The sequence below is a fragment of the Drosophila eugracilis genome, unplaced genomic scaffold, assembly GCF_018153835.1.
Source record: "Drosophila eugracilis isolate 14026-0451.02 unplaced genomic scaffold, ASM1815383v1 contig_124, whole genome shotgun sequence".
In the NCBI taxonomy this organism is placed as follows: Eukaryota; Metazoa; Arthropoda; class Insecta; order Diptera; family Drosophilidae; genus Drosophila; species Drosophila eugracilis.
In genome coordinates, this window is record NW_024572029.1 from 1,498,024 (window position 1) to 1,518,821 (window position 20,798).

At 37.1% G+C, this 20,798-nt stretch overlaps 1 protein-coding gene across 2 annotated transcripts; it reads right to left on the reverse strand.

The window, feature by feature from the left end:
• Window positions 1-8,892: 8,892 nt before the first annotated feature.
• Window positions 8,893-18,881, reverse strand: LOC108103014 (solute carrier family 46 member 3). Of its 2 annotated transcripts, none has more exons than XM_017208337.2 (5): window positions 18,372-18,881; window positions 11,780-12,185; window positions 10,436-10,837; window positions 9,634-10,374; window positions 8,893-9,574 (listed from the first exon to the last, which is right to left on the reverse strand). In XM_017208337.2, the coding sequence occupies exons 1-5, from the start codon at window positions 18,457-18,459 to the stop codon at window positions 9,295-9,297; spliced, it is 1,917 nt and encodes a 638-aa protein (XP_017063826.1). In that variant the 5' UTR covers window positions 18,460-18,881; the 3' UTR covers window positions 8,893-9,294. The 2 variants fall into 2 exon arrangements, with proteins under 2 accessions (XP_017063826.1, XP_017063828.1); XM_017208339.1 differs by having other exon boundaries at window positions 11,780-12,163; window positions 18,372-18,447.
• Window positions 18,882-20,798: the final 1,917 nt, after the last annotated feature.

The following is a 20,798-nucleotide window of genomic DNA, read 5'->3' on the forward strand; positions in this document are numbered from 1 at the left end:
AAGAGAGAGCCGTCAAAAGATGTTGATGCTGCCGCTTGGGAACATTTGTTGCTAAGCAAACATTGGATGCAGAGTAAATGTCACCAAACTAAGTTAATATTAGTTAAATTCATTTTTAAAGAATGCAAATAGGAACATTTTTTTAATAAAAATTTATTACATTTAAAATCAAAGGAAATTTACGCTTTTTTGTGTGTAAATTATAAACTATAAAGCTACCAAATATTTTAGGTATGAAAACAGAATTAAGTTGATTAATATTTTAAAAAGTTAAGTCGGTTCTACTATTACAATAGGGCTATGTTGTTTCCAAACTTAAAAAAAACACTTTAATTCATTACACTTATTAAAGAAATGTATCATAGTATTTTTTAAACCCGTTTTTAAGGTAATAATTTTATTATTTTCTAGTTATGATCATCTTCGTCAATTACAATTAGTTAAATCTTTTTGGAAATGAAAATATGAAATAATTAATGTAGCCAAACTAAGAGGTGCGTTCTTAAGCCAATGTTGCTGGATGCTGTTCATGCTGCTAACGCTCCCAGCAACATTTGTTGCTAGCTCTCTTTATTGAGTGGCTCATGCTCATGTTGCTTCGATTTTCAATGTGTCTGGACGATGTTGATAAGGGACTCAACAAATATGTCAAAAATACGCGATCTTTGAACTCTTAATCTTCGAGATACTTTATCTACTCATTTCAATTATATGAAATGTGTATTTTTATTTACTATGTGCATATGTTCTATATCTATTATAATTTTATATATTTGGTAATCCAAGTTCCCTTTTTTCAGTACCATCTATGAGAAATTTAAGTAAAAAATATAAATTAATTAAGATATGTATATGTATATCTCTCATTGGAACTAGTTTGAATTTTTATATAATCAATCATAGACCTACGGATTTTCTTTGTTTTTATTCAAAAATATCTAAAAGAATTTGTAATAGCGAAATTAAATTCTTAATATCGATTAAAAATATAAATATATATAGAAAAAATATAATAAAAAATGTTTACCCTCATTTATTAATTCAATTTTGTAGGCTCTCCCCTCGTAAAATATTTCGCACACGAAATCTGTCAAAAAAGAAACTTACCTTACTCGATTTCAGGTCGCACCTTCCTCACAACAAAGACTCCGTTCCCAAAACTTCCGCTGTCATGATTCCGTTTCTAAATTCCACTCATTCACAAATGCTAATCGCAGATAGAGGATACTATATATACATATATATATATACATAAATATGTTGAATAAGTCTGATTCAGTTGGCGAAGAAGACACTGCGACGCCTGCGCAACAGTTCTTTCTGTCTTACTTTTTTTTCTGGAGCTCTTCTTCCTGAAAAAGCGATTTTTAATGCTCGGAGCTTGCCCAGTGGCATGCCTCAACCAGTGATTTGTAAAAAAAGAAGAAAAACAGAGGGTCTTAAGTGCGCCGCCCGCCGAAAGGGAACGTGCCGGTAGAAATCTTCACCGGTCTCTGGGACAGGGCTTCCGTTCGAATGGTCTGCGATGGAAGCATCTCCCAAGAACACTGAAAAAAATAGCTAAACTTTTGCTTTTATTTTTAAATGGTGGAATTTAAGTAGGATAAAGAGTCTTAAATTTCCATATATGTTAGTTATGCTTAAGCATATAAAAAGTCTCCTTAACTCATGCATATTTCTAGGACTTCTTCCAGCCAAAAAACCAAAAATGAGTGTTTTTGAAAGGCGAATCATTAAATAGCCATTAATTTCTTTTCGTGCACTTCCTTTCTCGTTTTGATTTATTGTTTTTGACATATATTATATATATATAATATATATGTATACATATATTTTCTTGGTCTTTTTTGGGCTCCTATTTCTTGGTTTCCCGAGGATGGAATCCCAGTTTGGGTCTGGGTTTTCAAGTGGATTTTTTGCCCGAAGTTGGAAATCTTTTTCGTTATGTTTTATTTATAACAGATTTGTTTCTGCCGCCACTTTTGGCTTTCCGTCGTCATTGTTTGTAAATATTTATGCCGTCCCGCACATCCACATGTGTGTGTGTGTGTGTGTCCCATCCCCAAGACTCCTTTTCTTTTCCTCATTGCTGATTGCTGACCTGCTTGGTATTTACCCTTGCCCCTTGCCGCTTGCCGCTTGCCGCTTGCCCCTTTTTGTTGTTGTTGATTTGGGTCCATTTGGCTAATTCCAAGGCCTGGCCTTAATGGAATTTAAATTTCATTTGATTCCTCGACTAGGAAACCGCTGCGAGATTTGGCTTGCTTTTTCCTATTAAAGAAAACTTTCGGTCGATTTCACTCCGCCCGAAGCTCCAGCAGTCGGAAAACTGAGCCGCTTTGGATCAGGCTCAAGTCAAAAGACACTCAGAGAAATATTTGGTACTAATTAAAGTGGTGTTATCATAAGAGTAGATCATATTAGTGATTAGTGATCATCATCACTTGTAATTTTCATTTTAAATCAGTTTTAAAATTCGAAAATCTTACTGAATTTATACTCCCTGCAACGTAGTCTTTATTTTATCTTAAGAAGTTTTATTTCTATCAATATTAAACATCATATATAAGCCCAAACATTTTCTCTCTGTGCACCAAAAAGTGCGGAACATGTAATTATGACGCCGCCTGGCACTTGGTCGGGCGAAATGTAAATGGTCAGCACCTGATCATTACGATCATTATAGAGCTCTGGGAGTAAGCTGCTCCAGATGAGGCCACTGATGATCATAATGATGACGATGACGGTGGCGATGATGCCTCTGGTCAACGCCTTTCATTTTTGTGGGCGTGGCACAAACGCGTATTGTGCCTGCTTTGCCAAAAATTTGTCCCACAATCGCGATGATTTTTCGGGTAACTCTGAGCTGTTTCCTTTTAAGTATTTTGCATAGATTGGGAAAATGAAAGGTGTGTGTTGTGTTGGGAAAAACTATGTGATGGATAAATCAGGTCAGGTGTTTACTAAGTAGTGGTTTTAGTTAGGATTTTTTAATGTCTTTGATGAAAAGGTAAACATACTTTTTAATTTGCCTAAAAAGCCATAAAAATAGATGGATTTTTGATGAAAAAAAGTCTACAAATCTATCTAAAAAAACTTTTAAATCCACTGAATAAATATTTTCATATAGTTACATATAATAAATTTAGTTTTCCATCTAATTTTCATAGTTAGACCTCAATTAACCGCCCAACATTTTCCCTCAATCCTTTCGCATAAATTTGTTGAAATTTTCAATTAATTTTCCTCCAAAAAGTATAGCTCGGCTTACAACTTTGTAATTTTCAGCTGGAATATTTGTTATTTCTCGGTTTCCCGTTGTTGTTGTTGTTGCTGTGGTTGCTTCTATGTATTTCTAATGAGCCTTATGGGTGGGCCAACCGTAGTAGACCCCTTCTTTCCCAGCATCCTCATACATGGCTGTGTATATTTTCTCTTCATTTTTTTTTCATTTAAATGATTTATTTATTTTTGCTCATTGCCCTTCGCAAGCTTTTGGCCTGTCCGCCACAACACACATCCCTTAGACCCCGGATTGAGTTTTACACAGGGAGAAATTTTGTATTTTAACCAGAAATAAGTTGGTAAATAAATATACACAGTCCCCTTTAAGCAACTTAAAAGTTTCTAAGACGATTTAAGTTAGAAAATCAAAGCCAAAGAGATATATTTTCGTCTTCCACACTCTTTGTATTTCCTACTTAATACATCTTTGGGGAACTACCAACTATTTCTTCTTGTATAACCAGACATTCCCTTGCCCATCTTGGCCCCGCATTGTTGTGGTTTGGCGAGGCTGCTCTGGCTGCTGGTGTTTTGGCTGTAATTGTTGCTGGGAAATTGCTTCTGGCATTTGATTTGTACATCATTTTTAACGAAGCATAAAGTTTTCTATATATATATATACTCGTATATAAGCGATGTTTTTTGGCCAGGACAGGAGTCAGTGGAGGATAGGACATGGCAGGACAGACAGAAACACATCCTTGTTGCCAGAGCTCTTGACTCGGTGACTGCCTGCCCTGTCCTCCTCCCGAGTTAATGAACAGCAAAAAAAAAACGTGGCATGCAGATGTATTATTATTATTATTATTATTATTTTTGCTTTTGCCCTCGCTTTTGCCCCCAAAATAACAAAATTATTTGCAGTTTTCACTGCACAGGAAAAGCTCTGCTCTTGACAGAATATTAAATAGGCATTTTCATTCGCTGGGAAACATTAAACCAACCAATTAGAAAATTACAATGCAGATGAATGGAAAATGAAGGAAGTAATTCAGGAAAAATGGAAGAAGAAAAGAAAAGAAAAGTCAAGAGAAAATTTTACAAGGAATTCAATTTGGTTTCTTGTTTGATCTTGAGAAGGTTTTTCTTTATGATTTTAGTTTCTGAATTTCTTAACATTTTTCAACTTATAATATTTAAAAACTTCTAGTTAAAGTAGAAACTTTAAATGATTATTAAGCAATTACCTATTAACGATCTTCCTCACACGTCTCAATTTACATTCTACACCCCCTCGAATTTCCCTACCATTTTCTCTACCATTTCCACATGTTGCCCAAAAACCATTTAGTTCCCATCGATCTGCCCAATTGTTAGGGGATTTTGAAAACAAACGAACCGAAAAGGGACAAATTTCATCGGAAGATTTAGACAAATCTTGGATCACACACACCACACACACACCAGTTCGTTGGCATCGAGGCATGCCGCCCAGAGGTTTCCGTTCTGCATTTACCACTCGAGTGGTGTGGCAGCCTTTGCATCCCATCTCAAGTGCACCTTCCCATCACCAATCACCAATCACCATCACCAATCACCATTCAGCACCATCAGCATTCTCATCTACCCCGACAACCTCCTCCTCGTCGTCTTCGTTGTTGTCGTCGTCGTCGTCGTCTTTATCGATGGGAGACTATCGGAAAATCACGTAATGGGCACGTAGGCCAAATATTTACTTAAGCCCAAGTCGTGAGGGGAAGCGGCGGCTCCTCTGGAACAGGGGCCACATTAATGTTGTGGTGGCGAACCAATTGACTTCACAGAGGATTGGAGAGCTGTAGAGGATGAAGACGGGGGCAACACCAGGGCACTGGGAACTGGGGATGGAAGGCGTGAATGAGTAGCCAGCCAGCCAGAGTACACAATAACTTTCCTCTGCAATTGTTAGCCTTAATTGGCCCAAATTGACTGCATTAGCATTAGGGAAAAAGGTTTATTTAGACCGGGAAATATATTATTATATATTACGGTAAGAAGTTAGTAAATCATTATTATACAATATAATAAGACAGTTATTTTTAAGGGTGGTAAATCGGGATAATCCAATTTAGCTTTTTCGATAATCATAAAATTTTTCGAAAAATGTCCCAAATTTGACATTTCAAACTGTGAATGCAGTTTTGATAAGGGTACGAAAACAAGCTCAACGAGGTATTACATTCCATATTTGGACCATTATTGGCCAAGTTATGAGCAAAAAGCTTTCGAGTTTGGAGAACTCAAAAATAGAATTTTTGGTAAGGGGTACCATAATCCAAATTTTCGAAAAATGGCAAAAATTTTACATATTCAGCTTTGAATACAAATTGTTTACGAATTAGAAAACAAGCTCAACGAGGTATTGCATTCCACATTTGGACCAAGATTGGCTTAGTTATGGGAAAAATACTGAAATTTGTTGATAAAAAATCAATATTTATAAAACTGATTTTAATACAAATTTATTGGTGATTCAAATTCAATTCAACTTGACTCTTTTGGGGTAAATAAAGCTATCATAATAAAATAATATTTACAGCCTTAAATATCCAAAAAAAAAACATGAATACTAGATAGTAAAATCATTTCTTTCGATAGAAAGGTTGCAAGGTTGCAACTTCAAGTTCAACATTGACTCCCAGATGGTGCTAGCAATGAGAGATCTCGGATGTGGGGCAGAAGGAGGGTCAACATACAGGCATCTCCTAGGTTGACTTTACATTCCGGGTGTATTAATTGGGTGTGGGGGGCATGGTTATGCCTTTGACGAGCACCCGCATCAAGCGGATTGCCAGCAATTCCATTGATTAGGACAGTAGTACATACATCAATTTAAGGGGGAGACAGGGAAAGCCAGGCTTTCCCAACGAGAATCCTCTTGAGGAAATTGCCAGCACACACACACACACAGGCCAAAACAAAATAAAACCTTTTCAGCCCTCCCCTCAAGTGTGGCAACTATCAAAGTCAAAGAGATGTGAAGTGGCAACAACAAGCAAAAAAAAAAAAAAGGAAAACAGAAAAAGAACTGGGGGAAAAGTGGGCCAGAGGTGGCAAGTATTTTGCACTAAAAGCGAAACTACTTAGCATTTGCCATCGAAGTTGGACTCGAAATATGTGGAGTTGGCCAGGCGGAAACGGAAACAGCCAAAGAAACAGCAGCGGAAGGAGGAGAGGGCAGAAAGGAGCGGAAGGGAAAGCGAAAGCCCAGACTGAGGAATGAGGTCAAGAGACAAAATAGGCTTACTGACATGTGTGTGTGTCCGACTTTCTCTGACTAAAATGAGTCTGTATAGAGGAGGAGTATATGTGTGTGTGTATAAGCCACCCTCTGTGGGAATTTAACGGTCAAATCCCTTGACTTTCGCCCGACCAGAAAGTCATTCCTCGAGGTTCTTTAACCTTAGCGTGGCTTCCTGGAGATTCTAGCACCCATTGGTAGGCAGGGATGAAGGGTAACTTCGATTTGGGTTAAGAATGTGACTTAGAATAGTGAGAAATAAGGGTTTTTTAAAAATATTTGATTATATTTTGTTAATTAAACTCTGTAAAATCGAAATTTCCAACCAGAATCCATCAAAGTAAAGGGTACTTCTCAAGTCTTAATATATATTCCCTTACTTTTTTATATAAATATACTTACTTTTTAGCGAGATTCGTTGGTTGCCTTTTGACGGAGCTTACGCTTAATTAACTCGTTTGATGATTTACCAAAATCCGAATGTCTATAGCCATTCTGGCTGATCGCTTTTGGCCTCTGCCTTTGACTTGGCATTTGGATTTGGTTTTGGCTTTTGGCTTTCTGTATTTGTTGGCTGTTATTGAGGGAGGGTATTTTGAATTTGATTAACCGATAGAATTTGTTTGATTTATACACAGGAAAATAAGCGTATTAATTATGCAGAGTGCTCACATTCATTCCGACGAATGAAAAACACTCGGCACTCCGGGACGACATGTTTAATGAACAGTTTACTGTGAAATTGTCAAGAAAATGCGTGTTTAAGCCAGATTAAATGCAGCTGGCCACTGATTTATGGCCATGTTGGTCTCCCCCTCCCCCCGAACTACATACACTTCACCACACACTCTCGAGGAACTCGAATTCGTTTCGCTGGCATTGTTTACTCCAATTATTTATGGGTCAACGAATCATCTTAAACAAGTCAAGAGACAGAGAGAGAGAGAGAGAGAGGGGGCGAGAAAGCCAGGCGAAAAACAAAAGGCCCCACAAATAGGCCACATACGATATCAAATTTCCCACTGATTCTCTGCTGCAACATGTTGTTGTTGTTGTCGGTTGTAGATTTTCAACTTGAATATATGGCCAACAAGTTTTTTTTATTTTTGTTAAGGATTGGTAGATGGCTTGAAACTGAGTTTGACCATGGCTATGGCTTTTGGGTGGAATTCCAGGTGGGCGTTCAGTATCGAAAAAGTAATTAAAGGCCAGCTAAATGCTGATGCCAGTCGCAGTTAAAACCTGACGCTGACTCTGACTCTGCCACGCCCACTGAAAGTCCTGTCAAGTGCAATACGTGCCACGTGCAGTTGCCAAAACAAAAATGCCGGGCCAGCAATAATGTGGCAGATGGCATTGGTGGAGGCTGTCTGATTGCATAATATTGCAAGAACGAACTTTGAATGCACTTTCTGAATGGGTTTCTTAATGGGTTTACTAAAGCTTCAAAGAGTCTTAAGGTTTAAGGCTAGAGGTGGTTAGTTTATAAGATCAGCCAATCATAAAAAAGCTCTTGCAAGTCTCTATCTTTATGTTTCTTTCCATAAAACATTAAAAATATGTACAATTCCCTGACTTATCTCAAAGTTAATGCACTCCCAACTTGCACTTTTCATGGCAAAGACCGCAAAAAGCGCAACAATAGAGCGACATGCAACATGGGGCAGATACAAAACGCATCCGTTTTGTGCAACGTAATCGACAATTATCAGCGACATGAGCAAACCAATTGTTCAGTGCCCCGTGTCCGCAGTCTGATATCGTTCGTCCTTTGACCGCCGTCACCTCCCCCCCGGAACTCCAGGATTCCTATATTCTCATATTCCTGAATATCCTGAATTCCTGGCATCCTGTTTTCGAACAGGAAGAGAGCGATAGGCCCGCGGCCAGGACTCCATTTACCACGCCAACTAGAGTTCATTTGTGTGTGTAATTGTTTGCCAGCGACACTGATTACGATGTCCGAACAGCACTGGTTGACAAAAGTAAGGTTTTTAGATATTTTTTGGTTAATTTTTTTGTAATTTTATGACTAAAAGTGAAGATGGGAATATCACTGATATGAAAACTTCATAGGACTTCTTTGTTAGAAATATTTATTGCTTATAATTTTGCAATCTAGAAAGTATCATGAGATTAGGAACTTTAACAACTTGGGAATTATAAATCTGAGATAGAAATAGGCAGATAATTTCATGGGATTTTTATAGAATTTTATATATTTTCCCAACTGCCAAGAAAATTATATTAAAAACACTTTTCCACAACCAGAAAAAAGAGGACAAAGCGACAGGAAACCAAGATCCCTTGGCCTAGTCTCCACTATTTTGTTAAACAGTGTTAATAGCCAAATGCCATGTCACGCCCTCTGAACTCGCAACTCCTCCTCCATAACATTAACTCATTACTTTCTGACAATGTTACACATTTATTAAATTCTTCTTAATGCTCCTTAAAACTAACGAAAAAAAATGACATTATACAAAATAACAAATCGGAATAAGGATACGATAATAATTACAACGAAAACGAAGATACATTTAGAAAGCTTAAAGCTAAATAAAAAAAATATAATATTGATAATTGTACACATTGTTTAGGTGATTAGGAATGGGATTAGGTTCGAGAGTAATTCGAAAGTTTCAAACTTTTCATTTTGATAGTAAGTTATCGATTTTGAAATCGATTAACCAACTTACTCCTCCCTCCTGCTCCGCATTTCCTTAGCAGAATGTGAGTATGTACATGAGGATGGGACTACTAATACATGGATCCCGTTCTCATCTCGTCTAACAATCCTTGACCTTGACCTCCTCCTGGACGAAGCCATGGTTCTCAATGCCCCGTTCGTTGTTAGTGGCTGGTGTTGATGGCTCAGTATGCTCCAAAGATTCATGTATCACATTGGCTATGATGCCATTCATCTGTCCCTTGGCCTCACTGGCCAGAACCAAAGCTTCGATGGCATTAATATTGCCATTGGGATCCTTGACGCCGGCGGCGGCGGCACTTTCCGCATCCGTGGTGGCCAGTTTCTGACGCTGGCGAACCTGGAAGCGGTACATCCATCTAAAGGAGAGAGAGATTATAGTAAGGATTCTTAAGGATTCTTAAGGATTTTAACTTACAGAAATATGAACACAGAGAACAAGGTCAGACCACCGCCGAGCAGGAAGAACGCTCCTGGCAGAACCTTCAAAGTGGCTGCATATAGAGTCGTATACATCGGGGCAAACACCATGGGCATCAGAGCCTCGGCCACTCCGAACAGCGAGTTAACCTTGCCCAGCTCATCCTTGGACACTAACTTGGTAGCTATCGATCGCATGGCAATGAAAGCCGTGCCATTGAAGATCTCCACCAGACCACCGAGATACATATGCCACGGCAGTGTGGCAAAGGCATAGACAAAGGAGGACAAGATCTTCGATGTGCTGGACAGGACACCAACCAGGGCATCATCAATGTTCAGCTTGTGCGAGAGTACTCCCACGCAGAAGATCACACCGATCAGGCCGGTGAACATGGCATAAGTCGAGAAGAAACTGAACTCCACCTCCGACCAATTGAAGCGGAAGCGGGTAAACAGATAGGTCACAGCCATCTCTCCGTGAAGGGGACCAATGATCACCATCACCACGATCATCAGCAGGATAACCCTTTTCCTACGCTGATTTTCGCCCTTCTTGAAGGCCACTCGGAATGTCTGGACCACATGCTCCTTGTCAAAGAAGTCGGCCAGGAGGCTTTTATGTTCTGCAGTCTTCTCCGGCCTGGCCACAGGCTCCTCCAAGAACCAGAAGCCATAGATGAAGGCTATCACATAGAAGGCAGCTGATATCGAAAATACACCATAGAATCCGATTTGCCTGATGGAAAGATAAAGGTTATAGTTCGGAAAAATCGAAAGTTAAACCCAACCCAACTCACTTGAGCAGAACTCCGCTAAAAGCCATGCCAATGGGCACGCCCACCGAGAAGCAGACATTCAAGATGCCAATCCTCAGCGTACGATCCTCCTCTGTGGTTATGTCCGCTATATAGCTAAAGACACCCATCAACATGGTGAACCAACCACCGCTGAGGGATGGGAAAATGGCCTCTGTAAGGGCCGCCGCCTCCATGGGTGCCTGTTCGAAGTAGACGCACAGCATGAGGCCCACCACTCCCAGGAACTCACCCACCACTGGGATCAGGATGCAGGGCTTTCGCCGGCGATGGCGATCACTCCACGAGCCCCAGAACAGGATCAACAGGCAGGGGAACAGGGACTGGATCACCGTCTTCCAGGCGGCCATTCGTGCCACCATCTGCTGCACGGTTTCCTCTTCCCTGAAAAGAGAAAACCATCATAAAAAAATATTTTGGGACTGTGATATCCAAAATATTTCTCATCGCAGAAGCACTGACTTTTAAATGTCAACTTGTATAGCCTCAGTAATCTGTGGAAATCAGTATTCAGCGATACCTCATCGAAGCAGCACATATATTTACTACGTAAGAGCTGATTAATCACGATGAATAACAATACGACCTCTGATGAACAATGTAAGAAACTCGATGCTGAGACAGAGTTCGGTAATATACACAAATAATATTTGGAAATGGAAGTAAAGTAATTATATTCCTGGTCAGAATTGCTGAAATATGCCCAGGAGTTGCTCAAAGAACATCATCTGGGAAAGGGACTTGGTGGAAACCCACCATCATCGACCTCATCTATTCCAAAGGAAGGAACTGGCAGGCTTGAAAAGCCTTCGAAGCGGTTGGACAATATGGCAAGACGCTGCTAGGAGCGTTTCTTTAAGGTGTTACGGTTATTAGCCTTCGATAATGGCTATCACAAATCAAAATTAGCAAGTGTCATTTTGGAATAGCTCTCCTATACCTTGTGGAATCTGAAGATATATCTGTTTCTAGCTTGGTTGTATTTGAAGTTGCCAATCAATATCTAACATGGGAATGTTTTAAAGGATAAATAATTTGGAAAATAAACAAATGTTTGAATTTTTCAAATTCTTGACAGAAGGTTCCTTCCACTGTATTCAACATTTTATTTTAATAATGCAAAAGTAAATAAGAGCTTAGAGAGAGAAAACATTGAGAGCTGCCTAAAAGTAGATTCCGAAAAAGAGTAATTTGTGATTCCGGACTAAAACATAACGACAGCATACCTTCAGGCACCTTTTTTAATGGAAGATACTTAAGATTAAATATAATCGATAGAATATTTTGGATATTCAAAAAGATTCTAAGGATCAATAAGCAACTTACAATGTATAGTTGGCTGTCTGTCGGCGGGTTAGGGCATCGCACACCTCATCTCCGTAGGCCATGTTCACCCGACAGGCCTTCTCCAGGTTAAGATTCTGGGTGGCCAGGTTGGAGAGCACGCTGGGCATGATGTAGGCAGCCAGAATAGGTTCCACAGTCACATTGTTGGCCACCAGACGGATCTTCTCCCGCCAAGATCGTTTCACAGGCGTGGTCGTTGTGGCAATATCCTTTTCCTTTACCAGGGCTTTCTCCACATTGGTGGGTAGTGTCGTTGTCGTGGTCGTAGTCATTGGAGGAGGAGCAGAAGAAGGTGGTGGCTCATGATTGACCGTGTATTTGGCAAATTTGCCGTCGTCTAGACTGCCATCTTTTGGCGACATCCTGGTGGAGAGGTTAGAAATATCTAAAAAGTTGAATTCGAATATTTAGAAAATATTTAAAAAATGTTTAGATGATGGAAAGGGAATTAAATGGCTTTTTAATATTATTTATCAGGTCAATGACTTTACCTTTACTCATAAATATATTTTCGTTTTAAACACAAAAAGGTATCAACTTATAATGTACTAAAAATAATATACAATTACCTTTTCGAATAGCAAAATAATTTTCATTTAAGCCAATTATTCCCACGAGAGTTGTTGAACTCAGTCGTGTGATGCGAGAAATTATAACTCTTATATAGTACCTCTACTTACATAAATTAAAAACCTTATGGATGGGGAAAATGTTATCGTAACAGATATTAAAATTGGTCAGCAACAACCCTAAAAACTTTTAAATAACTTTTTTACTATGAATAATATTAAACATTAGTTTGTCAAAAAAGTCTTGCGGTATAAAATTGGTTACAATTCAAGTCAAACTTGTTGTTCGATGACGCGTTCCCAACGAGATGCCAACTTCATAAAGCCCCTCTCATAGAAGCTCGCTTCCCTATTGGCAAAAAACTCGGAGCGTGGCGCATCTTCGACCACCTCTACACCAGAACGAAAACGTTGATACCATCGTTGTGCGGTGGAAATGGAAACTGTATCGGTTCCATAAACTGCACAAATTTTGTTGGCGCCTTGAGATGCATATTTGCCTTTATCGTAGTAGTACTGTAAAATATGCCGTATTTTCTCTTTATTTTGCTCCATGATTGCGGCGCTATAACTCACGAACGACTTAAAAGAAAAGAGAATCAATCAAACACGTGTTAGCGCGGGAAATGAGCTTTCCAAAAAGGTATAACCTGACCTGATGCGACGAAAAAAACAAGAACTACGCGCTTTCAGCGCCAACTAGCAAAAATACCGCAAGACTTTTTTGACAAACTAATATTAAATATTATTCAAAATCATATTAAACCTTGAAAAAATACCTACAAATTTCTAATTAAAGAGACATATTTATTAAGATTTTTCATAATATTTAAAAATTGATTAGATAAATCTCTAAATTTCTATACCATTTTCGTCACTACTCAACTATTCCCTGATCTGTTCTATGACTAAATTTGATTTCTTAGACAAACTCATTTTAATGAGAGCAATAAACCAATTTAATTTTAAGATTTTGCCTACTTCCAGAAGTTTAATTCAGCATTTGCTTGCCGAGAAGTTAATTTGGTTTTGTTATCTAAAAGGCATTGTCATAAACACGGAATTGATAAATTTAATTAAAGGCCCATTAACAAGGTTCTTGGCTCTCTGCTAATCTTTTATCTTGGCTTATTATCACAGTGGCTGGCTGGCTGGCTGGCACTCTTTTTTTCTGAAGAATTTTATCTTGTTAGTAAAATTTAATTACTTGGCTTAAACTAGGGAAACTAGCCTTGTGCTTAATACTTGATTTATTACAAGGAAAACGTTAATATTGGTTAACTTTTATAGACTCTTGACATCGATTAGGTTTTCATTTGAATTTGTTTTGAATTTTTGTTGATTTTCTAGAAATTGAGAAAATCAAAGTCAAAGTCAATCAAAGTGGGGCATGCGATCTGTTGAAGGTTGGAGTGTTATCATTATCACGAAGGGGGTTCTTATTATCAGAAGAAGGTGGTAGTAGTAGTAGTTTCTTTTTTTTTTCTTTTGGTTTCTTTACTTTGAAGGCACAGCATCCGCTTGTAGGTCGCTAATGATGAAGCGCATTGGAAAATACTGAAGAGAAACATCAAATGGCAAAACACATCATTCAGCAAAATGTAATTAGTGAAACTTCGATCGAATAGGAATGAAGCCTCCGGGTCACCCCCTCTCTCATTTAGACTTTGGGATTTGGAAATCCCAGACAACGACGGCATTTTCATTTTTCCATTGGCATTTTTTTTATATTTTTTTTTTATTTTTTCTTCTGTGCTTCATTGTTGTAGCTTTTTTTTAATTGTTTTGCTTAGTGCATTTGTTTTTGTTCGTTAAAAGTGTTTACACAATTGTTGCCACATTTTGGCTTAAAGCATATGCCTGGCCTGCCTGTGTACATGCCATTCGCCAGTTACTTGGCTTCACGTGCCAAGCGCATTAACCTTATCGCAGACAATTTCCAAGGAACCAAAATCATTACAGATAAAGATATATATGGAGGTATATTATAGAGAGATATATAGACATGTTCTACAGCTGGGTAATGGTGGTGATTTATAAGAAACAAAAGGCTTTATGGGAAGAGATCTTTGTTGAGATCATAAAACTGCCAAACTATGCCTTTTAGAATTTTTTAAAAATTTCTATTAAATAAAATTAAATACTTAGTAAAGTCTTTGAAAAGTTTTAGGCAATTTTGAAATTTATAAATATTTTTTAACATATCTAAAATGATAATAAATGTCTTATTAGAATTCAAACTTAAACACAAAAAGTGAAAATATTCGAACTTTTTAGTAACAAATATGCAACTTTTATATAAGTTTTGACTTTTTAGCTAAAATATTTTGTTTTTTAAGGAAAAGTATATAAGAATCAGCAAATATATACACCCCATAGCTATATCTATTTTATTCTTACTGCCAAAGAAATCCCCTTCTCTGTACTTTTCCCCCATTTGCCAAGCATTTAAGTTAAATTGCAGCCACACCAGCGGCACTCTCGACTTGCGCACAAAAATAATTAAAATTAGTCAAAATTAGGCAAAGCTAATTGACCTTGACAGGTGATCACACACACACACACACACACACACAGCAGACACACACCCAAACATCTTGGTCATAAAGTGCAACACTGACCATTTTAATCTCCAACTTCCGTCTGACGGTGACGCAGTCGCATTAACTAAAATAAAAAACAAAAATAATAAAAAACTAAAACACAATCATAGAAAGCCTCAATGAACAAAGTTCAGACTTTCGTAGTGTACAGTGAAGCATCGAAACAATGATAGAAAAACCACAAAGAATGTCAAGCTAATTGCACTTGTCAACGATCGCTTTGTCAATTTTCTCCTCTAGTTTATGCTCTTTGGCATTGTTTAGATAAAAATTAATTAAGAAAAATGAAAATAAATATAAAAAATAGTAAAAAAAAACCAAGTTAACATGTTCTAGCACTTTAAATTTCAATTTCCAAATAAGCATCAAGCATGACAAAAGGTTAATCTTAACCCTATGGCATGCCCTAGATCTTAGGTAATAGCTCATAAATCTTGACATTGACTTTTAGAACTTGAGCTGGCTTGGGGTTTTCCCCCCAAAAAACTGTAAATTCAGCAGTTTTTCTGCCATGATTCAGTGGCATTTAGTTCGACGTGCGTTGAACCCAATTATCGAAGAAGAAAATGGCAAATTGAGGTCATTGGGGGCCGTCGATCGGTCACGTCAACAGCCATTTGGCCAACAATCGCCGTCTTGACGATCGCACTAGCCATGCAGTGCATACTAACTAGCCAGATCGATGGCTATGGACATGTGGAAATTCAGGAAGTATTTGTTTAGGTGGTCAGTGAAGGCCTACAAAAATATGGGAGTGGGGCACTGAGGAAAAGATTGGGTATATAAGTTTATGGGAAACCCTAAACTAAGTCAGGAATTTTAAGAATTTTAAGATTTAGATTCAATTTACATACTTTTAAGCTTAAAGTTAGTTTAAAAAAGGGCTTAAAAATCTTAGGAAATCTTTTTTGTCAAAGATTTAACCCCTAGAAATATCCAATTAAATTTCCTTGATTTATTTAATCACTCTTAACAGCCAAATAAATTTATAAATTGAATATTTAATCTCAGCAATTTAACAATTAAACAAAAATTCTGCGTAATTTGGTCATTAAAAACCTTTTTTTGCGCTAATTTCCCCCTCTTAATACCCAATTTTCTACCTTTAACTGGCAAACATTTTTATTTCAAGTGTAGCCATTAGTTGTGGATTCCAAATATCATGCTGACACGGGTGATGTACACATATAATTTCGACTCTTCCCACGATATGAATCACGGCGGGTTAAACAAATGACAGAGGGAGGGACATTACAATGATTATTACCAAATATTTTTTGTTTGGCGAGTGCCTATAGTTATTACCTCCCCCTGCCCTCTCATTCAATTATATTATACTATTATTTAATTTTCCAAATATCAGGGAGAGAGAGAGGGATGGTGTAAAGGCAACCATTTTCCCGGCAATGTTGCTTCGCTCATTTCCGGCTGGTTGACAAAACTTTTCACACAAGCGAATCGAACAAGCGATGGCGCTCCAAATTACCCATTTACGTTATTAATTGCATGTCTATGACAGATACAATTAGATATTAGATATATATATATATCTATAGAGAGAGAGAGAGAGGCATCTCACAGATACGCGCGGCGGTGTAGTGCCCGCCATTCAGATACAAATATACGGATACGGATACAAAGATACATCTACGAAGTCTGGCCGTGACACAAACAAAGTTCTGCCTTAGTCGAGGGGACTAAATTGGAAATAATTAAATACAATTAGCTGGCGAAATAAAAAAAAAAACAACACTAAATAAAAGAGAAAAGGAAAAGCTTTTCTTCTCGGATTTATTTATGGACAATTCACTGATAAAATTAGCAGCTAAAAACATGAATACAAGCTATAATCGTTCAGCGTAAACCATTTTTCATTGATATGACAAAGTTCTTTGACTATTTAAGTTTATAAATATTCATTATTGGTTTTTTTTTGTATACCTCTAAGCGGAAGTTCCCCTGAAATCAAAGTATAAACAAACTTACTGAAGCTGCCGCCCGCAATGAGAAACAGAAAACCAAAACAAAAATTGATAAAAAAATATATAGAAAAACTATAGTAGACTTTAGGATACCTATTATGTTGGGAAATATATTTCTTAACTAAAATTTAGAAGAAGATATATATTTTCGTAATAGTCTTAATAATATTTCTAGCTTTATTTTTGGCTATAAACTTTATACCAGACTTTGCTAAGTTAAAAATCTTTATTTTTACTAGCTTAAAAATAAAATTTCTGTTATAAAAGCTTAACTATCATATCTAGTTAATATCTTTCCCTTAACCTTATATACCTACTTTTTTCACAAAGACAATATATGTACTTTTCACTAGTCTCGCTCACTATTCGTCGGCGATCAGACTAATGATAAACGAACCCACTAATTTGGGCAATCAAACAATAGCGCAAAAAATAAAACTAAAAAAGAAACACGGATCTCATTTAGCCGTAGAGACAGAGAAAAACAACTAAATTTAGTATAAATTAAATACGATTTGCGTAGATTTATTCAGGCCATAATAATAATTAATTGGGCCTGACAAATGGCCATTGGCTGGTACGAGATTGTCCCCGAAATTTTATTTTACTTTTTTTTGTCATAGCAAAGGGTTGTCAAAATTTTCAATAACAAACAATAAATTAGATATTTAAGTTTGGCTAAAAATGGAAATGTTTTCAAAGTTAAATAAGTTGTTTAAATTTTAAAATTTTTGGGAATTCAATTTGGGATTTAAGGTGGAAAATGGGGAATGTTTTTGGGAAAGGTTGATGGCTAAAGCTTGTTTTTTTGGGAGGAAGTTTAAGAATATTTGTTAAGGAAAGCTGGTTAAAGGTAACTTTTTAGGTGAAACTTGGAATAAATTATGCTTATTTGTTAGTTAAAGATAAGATATAGGTATATATGTCTGATTTTTGAACACTTTAAATACTGTAAGACTAAGCATATCATCTTAAATATGAAGATAAACCAGTTTTATGTTTAATTCAATCGCTTTATGCAAATTTTAATCACAAAAACTTTTAATTCCCTTGTAAATCTTATAGGAATATATTCAAAATATTGAAGTAAACTTTATAATGTTGATATTTTTCGACAACCCTAAGCGAAAGGGACTCGAAAAGCGCAGAACCGGAGAGGGCGCATGACGATGGCCAAACAAGCGGATTTGATTTAATTTACATGTCGTTAATAAAATTAGTAAAAGGCACACACAAACACACACCACACACACACACACTCAGAGGCAGACATAAATGGGGGATAGATAGATGCTGTAAGCAATTGCTGGATCAACTATGTTTATATATACCACATAAACCTATATATACACTTGCGGAAATCCGAAACCATTTTGGATTGATATTAACAAATTTTTATGACTTTTCTAACTTTTACCTGGAACTTTTATGAATGGCTCCTCCTTTTGGCTTGTTTGTTGGTTGGTTTTGGCTGCTGTTGTTGTTGGCTGGCAATCATCTAACATACATTGACGCGGCTGCAATAGCAGTTGTGTGATCGCTTTTTGGGAATTTCGGAAAATGGGAAATGGGAATTGGCAATGGAAATGTGCAACTTGCAATGGGAATTGAATTAAAAGTACATCTACAACGGCAACGGCGGTGACAAACACAACAACAAAAAAACTGTTTTTCTTTATTTTTTTTTATATCTGTTTTCGGTTTTTTTTTTTAATTTTTTGTTTATTTTCTTTCTGTTTTTTTCCTTCTCTTTTTTTCTGTATTTATTCAGACGCCACTTTCGGCTTAACGAGCTCTCGTAGCTTGCAGCTTTCAGCTTTTTAGCTTTTCAGTGTCTAAACCATCGGCGTTGAGCTGAACTCGGCGACTGAAATATATTTCGTATTGAATTTGATGAGTTCCGCTGGTAAAACGCCGCTGCCGCCGTCGGCAGATTCAGAGTCGCTGTCGGGCTTGCTAGGCTTGGTGTGGGTGGCGGTATAAACGGCGGGCGGTGGGTGGTGGAGCGGTCGGTTGGTCGGTTGGTTGGATGGTTGGTTGCTTGGGCGGTACGATCAGCCCGAGGGCAGCGACTGTCGGGAGCAGTAAACACACTGGCACACACTTCGAATCCGAAAATAAAGATACAGGTGAGCAGGCAGGTGGCAAAGACAACAAAGCCTCCTTCTTCTGCTTCTGTTTGTTTTCTGCCTTAAGACTATGCCAAGGGAAGGTTGATCTTGAAGAAAGGAAAATATTAATGAATCTTAAAAAACGAAAGAAAAATCTCTTCTTGGGCAAGATTGGTGATCAAATTGTGATTCTGCTGAGTTTTTGGGGATTTTAACTTTAAGAAATTTCTAAAAAAACATAATAAAACTCTTTATTTGAAAGAGAAGATCATTTATGAATTTTTCAACAAAGTTCCCTAAAGAAAATTATTAAGAAATGGTTTTTAAGAAACATCTTTACGTCGTCTTTACCAAAGTCGAAAAAGGCTATAAATTTTGTTTCTTTTAAACAAATTTGTATATTTATTAATAAAGCAATTTTAATATATTTTAATATGATAATAAAAAAGACTATTTAACATTTTTAAGACGACAAAAGAACATATAATTTTAGTTACTACAAAGCTTATGTTACTCAAAATATTTCCATAATTTATGTCTATATTTTAACAGCATTTTTAACATCAATCAAAATAGCCAACTCTTAGTACCACAACTTAAGCAGCCAACCAATCAGAATTCTAATTAAAATCACCGAAAACCTTGAATATCCTTATACAACTTAATAATTTCTGTCAATTAGTTGGCTATCTGAATCTCCCCTCGCTGGCAATTAAGGTGTGTTTGTAACAACTTTATATTTATTTATTTATTTGTCAGTTGCATAAAAAAGTTACGTCTTCTCGTATACGATTTGTGTTTTAATTATAAAAGCGACAATTAGCTGATCGAATTAAAGTTAATGTAGTTGTTTAGTTTCGTGTTGAAATATGATTTGTCGGGCAACAATCGATATACAAACTTTGGTCACTCTTAAGCTACCCTTTTGTTGCTTTATGCGATATTTTCTTATGTATTCTTTCTTCTTGTATCTGCTTTTGAAGACGTCACCACATATTGTCGCGCAGCCTTATTAAACATATAAACTTATAAGTTACTCATGTTAAACATACAGCTTCTTATCCGAGTTCCACAATAAATAAAATATCATATAACCAACAGGTTATGGGCCCAGGGCTCGTGTGGATAAAAAACTGTGACATTAATTTAAATTACTGTGTGTGATTGCGAAAAAATTAATGAACATGAGTGGACACGGGTTATGTTCCATCGAAAAGTTGGATGAGGAAAATTACGCGGTATGGTCGGTACAGATGAAAAGCATTCTGGTGCAAAGTGATCTGTGGCCAATTGTGTGCGGGAGAACTGTGAAAAATGAAGGGGATAGCCAAGAACAAAACGCATTGTTTGATACACGGGACGAAAAGGCATTAGCAAGCATATTGCTGGGTGTAAAGTCGTCGCAAATTAACTTCATAAAGAATTGCACGTCGTCAAAAGAGGCATGGGAGAAATTAATGAGTGTGTACCAGCCGCGCGGACCAGCTAGAAAAATAGCATTGTTTAAAAGATTGCTGCGAATGAGCTTGCTAGAAAGTACAAGTGTGCAAAGCTATATAAGTGAATTCTCGGACATAGTGGAAAAGTTAAACGAAATAGGAATGAACATAAGTGAAGACATGCTTACAATTTTGTTGCTAACCGGCTTAGGCAAATCATTTGAAAATTTCGTTGTGGCAATCGAGACGCGAGAAATGTTGCCGTCCTTATCTGACTTGAAAATAAAAATTATT